The 7857-nt window shown below is 42.6% G+C and overlaps 1 protein-coding gene across 1 annotated transcript; it reads left to right on the top strand.

Moving 5' to 3' along the window:
* Positions 1-4370: 4370 nt before the first annotated feature.
* LOC101847046 (prostatic spermine-binding protein-like) lies at positions 4371-6890 on the top strand. Its single transcript, XM_005101448.2, has 3 exons — positions 4371-4465; positions 5053-5489; positions 6865-6890. Exons 1-3 carry the CDS (start codon positions 4371-4373, stop codon positions 6888-6890), a joined length of 558 nt encoding a protein of 185 aa, XP_005101505.2.
* The last annotated feature ends 967 nt before the right edge of the window (positions 6891-7857 follow it).

Here is a 7857-nt window from a genome sequence, read left to right as displayed (position 1 = left end):
CTAAAGACACTACAGTCAGTGGCACTGCCCCGGGGGGTAATAAAACACAACACATTATAATAAGATAAAGGAAAACTGAATCGATTAATACGGAAAGCTTCCAAAAATCCCTAGGCATTTAGACGAGGAATGTTATTTAAAAAACCAAAAACAATAACAACAAACAGGCCAAGACGTATCTTGAAAAACAAAAGAAAAACTGGTAGAGGCAGCGTGAAGAAGACCTGTATGAAATAAACCAAGGCGTCTAGAAGACAAATAATAATATTAGGAAAATAGGCCCAGTCATTTTGATGAAGAATATAAAAGTGGGTGGTTGGCGGGTGCTCTGGTGTGGTTTGCTTCTTCTTTCCTATCAAACATCTATCGTCCTTATCTCCCCTCCTTCTTTTTTATGTTTGTTACTCTCTTGTAACACCCATAATCTTCTGGCTCTCATATGACCTTGTGCTGTAGCGAGCGCCGTAAAACCTCTACTAAAACAAACAAACAAAAGAATATAACAGCAGGGATAGCTAGCTTGGAGAAGAATAAAAACAAGACGTAGGGAACTTGGAGCAGAACAGTGAGAGACAAATCCTCAATAGCTTGGCGAACAATCAAGAACAGATTGTGGCAGTTTGTTTATGAACTCTACACGAACAAACAGCTCTGACGACGACCTAATATTAGGACGAAACTTTGATGTTTTGAAAACGGCTTTTGTTTCCTCGTTTAGAATTTAGATGATTAACTTTACTTACTTTACTTTACTTTTCCGATCCAGCGGCCATCTGGGTTCTAGCTCTTCGGCCTGTCAATATGGCAAAGAATTTACAGGTTACTTTTATCAGCTGTTTTTTATTTAGGTGATTTGGATCACGGGCTGTGTCCTTGAGCAAGACACGATAACCCTTGCTCAAAATACAGGGCGCTGCACAGTGGCGATCGACAGTGGCATGGTTGTAAACTGTTCTATATTTGTGTAATATTGTGAATTTATGCATTTATGAATGTATTTATGCACGTATTTATGTATGTACGTATTTATAAATATGTATTTACGTGTGCATATGTATGTTCGCCATTGTAGACCAAAGTGCCCTTCTGGGACGAATAAAAGTGTGATTTATTTATTATTTATTTTATTTATTATTTTAGGAGGTGAGGGGGGGGGGGGGGGGGGGGCTCTCGTGGCCTAGAGGTTAAGGTGTTGACCTCTCATTCAAAGATCCCGGGTTCAATTCCGGGTAGCGACCAAAACATTTTCTTCTCTAAAATTGTCTCCTTTCACATCCTTTCCTGATCTCTAACAATGTTCTGTTGTCTGCTTTCATTTCCACTTTCTGCCCCCACCCCCTCACCTCCTTTGCCCCCTCCTCTGGGCTCCTGACTCTTTCTGCAGGCTTTCTACTGCTACTCCTTGGCTCCTCCTAAATGCTGTCTTTCTGCCACACCCCTGATCTTCTGGTAGGAAAGATCTACACCTAGCCTTCTCGGACAAGGGCGAAAAATATCGGAGGGCCCGTGTGCAAGTTGCGCACGTTAAAGATCCATTGGTGGTCTAAAATCGATAAGAGTAGGCTTCAGCTGCCACCCGGGCAAAATTCAAAATTTCCTACAAACGAAAAAGTATTAGGTGTGTCCCGCGCGCTCATATGACCTTTTGCAGTTGCGAGCGCCGTAAAACAGGGCTCGCAGCTGCATAAGGTCATATGAGCACCAAGGGGTGGGTGCCAACAGACAAGTCTTTACAGGGAATCAGACTTAGTCTGCTCACCTCTCTAGCTTCAACAGCACAAGATCTGCTTCGACTATCAAGGCACCCCAGAAATAACGGGTCACAAGGGAGGACAAACATACAGAAGAAGTAGAGGAAAATGACAATAGTAAGGATCAGAAAAAAGCAGCAGTTCCCTGTTGTAGATCAAGCACAGTTATGAGCGTGACATGAGTCAGCCCATTTACAATTCTACTATGCTTGAACGAGAAATGTCCCCCCTTTGGGAATGGCCTAAAGACACTTCAGTCAGTGGCACTGCCCCGGGGGGTAATAAAACATTCTACTTTCAGACTTGCAATAAAGACAACATAATATAATGACAGTTGAAGAATGGCAGATAGAATAACAAACCTTGGAGGTCCCCCCAGGGCCGTGCTACTGACTGAAGCATCTTTAGCTCATTCCCAAAGCGGAGACATCAACATGCTCTAATGCACTGTAGAAAAACAATAATTGTAAATGGGCTGATTCATCAATATCATGCTCATACTGAGCGGAACTACACAGGGGGAACTCCTTCATTTTCTTTCCTCATCCTTACTATCGTCATTTCCCTCAGCTTCTTTTGTATGTTTGTCACTCCCTTGTGAACTGCTATTTCTGGGGTGCATTGATAGTTGAAGCAGACTTTGCGCTGTTGAGGCAATAGAGGTGAGCAGAGTAAGCCATGATTCCCCGTTTTTGGACCTCTCTGTTGACATCCATCCCTTGGCGCTCATATGACCTTATGATCTTGCGAGCGCTTGGGAATAGCCTTATGTATGTAGTATAATGTTTTACGGCGCTCGCAATAGCCTTAAGGCAACTTCAGTCAGTAGCACTGCCCTGGTTGGGGTGTGCGATCCAGGCCTGGTCATTGTCACTTCTGGCGGCCGTGTCCACTGATGGTGGACTCTCGTGACACAGGATACTTTGTTAGCTGGAAGAATAATTAATCAATCCAAGTCACATAAAAACAAACAAACAAAATCATCAAACAAATAAACAAACAAGCAAGCAAGCAAACAAACAAACAAATAAGCCAACAAACAATAAACATACAAACAAATAAACAAAAAACAAACAAGCATACAAACAAATAAACAAAAAACAAACAAGCATACAAACAAATAAACAAAAAAACCTCCCAAATAAACAAACAAACAAATAAACTAACAAAAAAGTATGCAAACAAAGAAACAAATAAACGAATAAACAATCACACAAAAACAACAACAATGCACTAAAAGAGAAACAAAAAAAAACTTGAAGAAAATACAACCTGAGCGTCAAGGGTTTTCCAAATGACCAAAGCTGTGAAGATCGGAATGACATTCGAAAAAAGGCCAAAGGGTTTCGTGGCCTAGAGGTTAAGATGTTCGCCTTTCATTCAAAGATTCCTGGTTCGAATCCGAGTACCGACTGAAAAACTTTCTTCTCTGAGATTGTCTCCTTTCACCCCCTTTCCTGATCTCTAACAATGTACTGTCGTCTGCTTTCGTCTCCACTTTCTGCCCCACCCCCTCACCTCCTTTTCCCCTCCCCTGGGCTCCTGACTCTTTCTACAGACTTTCTACTGCTACTCCTTGGCTCCTTCTTACTGATGTCTTTCAGCCACACCCCTGATCTTCTGGTAGGAAAAATCTGCACCTAGCCTTCTCGGACAAGGGCGAAAAATCTCGGAGGTCATGTGTCCAAGTTGCGCACGTTAAACATCCCTTGGTGGTCTAAAATCGATAAGAGTAGGCTTTGACCGCCACCCTGGCAAAGTTCAGAATGTCCTACCAACTGAAAATGTTTAGTGTGTCTCGCGCACTCATATGATCTTATGTAGTTGCGAGCGCCGTAAAACACTCACCAAAAAAAAAAAAACCGTCGGAGAAACAATGGGAAGATAACCAGAAACTGAGAAAGAACCTACTAACCAAGGGATACCAGAATTCTACAAAATAACATATCAAACCAAACCCAGAGGGAATGCGAGTTTCTCCTTAGTCAGCAAAAATGCGGAAAAGACGTAGGAAGCAGCCAGATCTATCACTCTATCACTGCAAAGCTGTAGCCTAGATAAACAAGCTAGGACCGATTGGTAGTAACTTGCTGAAAGTGAAAATTTTTTTTGGGAAAGATAAAACTGTCTGTGCAATGATGTGGGTATACTTTCTCCGCGCCACAGTACAATAAGTTATCGTTATAGAAATAGGAAATAATATGTAAATTTGCTTGACTCTAATACAAAATTCGATGTTCTTGTTTGGGTTTTGTTTTGATTTTTGATGGATTCTTTAAAAATATAAAGCTTTTGGTAGTGATGATGATGGTACAGATTGGCTCGTGACCATTGATCCTTGTCGGGGTTGTTCACCGTTCCACTTACGTTTTCAGCGCACAGTTGCAGCTGTTGCTTTCACAAACATTTCAACTTGTCCTGATCAATGAGCAATGCCCCGACTGTAGATGAAAATTCTCATTTTTATATAAAGTGAAATCTTTTGGACAGTTGAGACACAGGCTTTAGTTCTGCTATTGACATATAGATTTTACCAAAAGGAGTTTAGCTTTGAAAGAGAAATAGATCAATTCGTAAGCCTTTGATAAGCAAATGCACAAAAAACTCCAAGTGACGGGGATGAGAAACGCCCTATGCAAATACGATACCTCCGCTTGTGTAAGTCCCCGGCCGATCCTTGTGGGCGGGAGGCTGGACATTCAAGTATTTGGGACGTACATATTTATCTCCTCCTCTTTCTCCCCCTCCTCCTTCCCCTTCTCTTCCTCCTCCTCCTCCTCCTCCTCTTCCTCCTCCTACTTGTCCCCGTCCTCCTCCAACTATTTTTCCCGTATTTTCTGCAACAACAGAGGCAAACTGAACGATTGATCACAATATCACATTTGCACTTTTAGTCGCTTCTGAAACAGCGGCTTAAAGTTGAAAAATAACATGGGTGTTTTTGTATTTCCTCAGCATAATTTAGATAATTATTTAGTAGGCGGTTTTCGACCTAGCAGAAAATGATACAGTATCCGAGCAGAAAGACTGAGATTTTCGATCGATAGACATCATCCTCACACAGGATTTGAACTTGGGTCTTCCGCATGCGACGGTGAAACACAGGGTGGTTGGCGGGTGCTCGGGTGTGGCTTGCTTCTTGTTTCCTATCAAACATCTATCGTCTGTATCTCTCCTCCTTCTTTTTTGTGTTTGTTACTCTCTTGTAACACCTCTAATCTTCGGCACTTATACGACCTAATTGTGTTGCTAGTGCCGTAAAACGCTTCCTAAAACGAAACACCTAACCGCTACACCATAGACGCTGGTATACGTTGGCTAATGACGTCAGTGATGCTTGTGGTAGTTATGATGATGACGTCAGTGATGCTTATGGTAGTTATGAAGATGACGTCAGTGATGCTGGTGGTAGTTATGATGATGACGTCAGTGATGCTGGTGGTAGTTATGATGATGACGTCACTGATGATGGTGGTAGTTATGATGATGACGTCAGTGATGCTGGTGGTAGTTATGATGATGACGTCAGTGATGCTGGTGGTAGTTATGATGATGACGTCAGTGATGCTGGTGGTAGTTATGATGATGACGTCAGTGATGCTGGTGGTAGTTATGATGATGACGTCAGTGATGCTGGTGGTAGTTATGATGATGACGTCAGTGATGCTGGTGGTAGTTATGATGATGACGTCAGTGATGCTGGTGGTAGTTATGATGATGACGTCACTGATGGTGGTGGTAGTTATGATGATGACGTCACTGATGATGGTGGTAGTTATGATGATGACGTCACTGATGGTGGTGGTAGTTATGATGATGACGTCAGTGATGCTGGTGGTAGTTATGATGATGACGTCAGTGATGCTGGTGGTAGTTATGATGATGACGTCACTGATGGTGGTGGTAGTTATGATGATGACGGCAACGATAATGCTTTCGTCCTTCATCCTTTTTGCCTGTACCCAAACTAACCCCCCCCCCCCCCTCCACGCACACACACACACACACACACACACACACACACACAAACACACACACACACACAAACACACACACACACACAAACACACACACACACACACACACACACATACACACACACGCACGCGCGCGCGCTCAGACATTCACCTATATCCTTTCAAAATAGGAAAATAGGTACGAGTAAAAGGACGTTTCTCTTTCCGACTCGTAGCAGAAAAGTAAAGTATAGTCCCTCATTGAGACTGCTTGAGCTAGTGCGCAGATCCAGGTTTGCCGTGTGAGGTCACAGAGGGGTTGCACTTATGTCTTAAAGACATCTTTCACATATTTTGCACCTTGGAAACACATTAATTGTCACTTTTCCCATAAAACTACGACAGCTACAGAGGTTAAAATTGGCAAGTACCTGCAAAAAGATAGATAGATCTAGGTCCCCATGACGGAGCCCCATTTTTGATTTATTCATTTCCAGAATTTAGAAAAACATATTTGACAAACAGTTCCCGTCCTTCTTTGGCCTTTGTGATTATTCCAATGAAAAACGAAACAAATCTGTGTAGCTGCCCTTCAAAGCGGAAGTGCTGGAAGTGATATTACTCGGGGCGCATTTTGTTTTAGGAATATAGATCAGATCTAGACCTTTTAATTTTTTTGCATCTCTCAAGATTTATAGCCCCATTCCAGTAGAGAGTAAATATAGTAGGTCAATGACTTTCAGTTGATGTTAATGCACTGATCATTCCTTTCATCGAAACTCCTAACACTGTTTACCAAGTTCACGAATATAATAAATTTCTAATTTCTCTTTAACTTTAATACGAGGGTGGATTAAAAAAAGTAATGGATGTTGTGAAATATTATTACCTCAAACACTTCTAATACTATGGGCTTAAAAGTTCGGTCACTCTAATTTCACCCCCGGGGCGGTACCACTGACTGAAGTGTCTTTAGACCATTCCCAAAGGGGGGACATTTCTCGTTCTAGTGTACAGTAGAATTGTAAATGGGCTGATCCAACAATGTCATGCTCATAACCGTGCATGAACTACAACAGGAGAATGCTGCTTTTTCTTTCCTAATCCTTACTGTCGTCATTTTCCTCTACTTCTTTTGTATGTTTCTCACACTCTAGTGACCGGCTATTTCCGGGGTGCCTAGATAGTCGAAGCAGACTTTGTGCAGTTGAGGCTAGAGAGGTGAGCAGAGTAAGTGTGATTCCCTGTAAAGACATCTCTGTTGACATCCACCCCTTTGCGCTCATATGACCTTATGCAGTTGCGAGCACCGTAAAACCTCTACTAAAACTAAACTCTAATTTTTCTTTAACTTTAATACGAGGGGGGGGGAGAGAAAGAGAGAGAGAGGGTAAGAGAGAGAGAGAGAGAGAGATTGAAGGGGGGGGGGGGGTTATAAAAAGTAATGGATGTTGTGAAACATTATTATCTCAAACACTTCTAATACTAAGGACTTAAACGTTCAATCACTCGAAACATTCTCCTCAGCGTTGTATGCAGGATTCTCGTTTCCCTAGCCCCATTTGGTTGGCACCGCGGTAGTTAGCTTTTGGAACACTTCGCAGCCCTGGATTGAAAGCTCTTGCTAGGTTCTGGGTGCAAGCAAACTTTCTTCCAGCAAGCTCATCTTTCTGAATAGGAAATCACCAAAAGTTACAGGGGGAGGCAGGGGGGAGCTCTCGTGGTAGAGAGGTAACAGTGTTTGCCTCCCATTCGATAGGTCCCGGGCTCAAACCCGGATGGCGACGGAAAATCTTATTCTCTAAAATGTTCTCCTTTCACATCCTTTCCTGCTCTCAAACAATGTTCTGTTGTCTACTTTCGTCCCTACTTTCTGCCCCCAACCCCTCACCTCCTTTGCCCCTCTTCTTTGCTCCTGGCTCTTTCTGCAGCCTTTCTGCTGCTACTCCCTGGCTCCTTCTTACAGCTGTCTTTTAGCGACACCCTTGATGTTATGGTGGGTATACATCCAGTAGCATAACCACTAGGCCAAAGAGTAGACTGACCGTGCCTAGAAACATATTACTTACAAATTCCTTTTGACTTCCAAATGTTGTGTAAAGCGCATAGAGCCTGCAGTTGAGCGGGGATATGCGCTATACAAATGCTAT

The sequence above is a fragment of the Aplysia californica genome, unplaced genomic scaffold (genome assembly GCF_000002075.1).
Source record: "Aplysia californica isolate F4 #8 unplaced genomic scaffold, AplCal3.0 scaffold00283, whole genome shotgun sequence".
Classification (NCBI taxonomy): Eukaryota; Metazoa; Mollusca; class Gastropoda; order Aplysiida; family Aplysiidae; genus Aplysia; species Aplysia californica.
This window is presented reverse-complemented; position numbering and strand designations above follow the sequence as displayed.

What these genes read in the sequence shown, in the direction of transcription:
- LOC101847046 (XM_005101448.2), top strand. Translation starts at nt 4,371, where the DNA reads ATGAGAAACGCCCTATGCAAATACGATACCTCCGCTTGTGTAAGTCCC. An exon ending in GACATTCAAGTATTTGGGAC is followed by an intron (nt 4,466 to 5,052) that starts GTACATATTTAT and finishes GCTACACCATAG; the next exon opens with ACGCTGGTATACGTTGGCTA. An exon ending in TGACGTCACTGATGGTGGTG is followed by an intron (nt 5,490 to 6,864) that starts GTAGTTATGATG and finishes CTCACACTCTAG; the next exon opens with TGACCGGCTATTTCCGGGGT.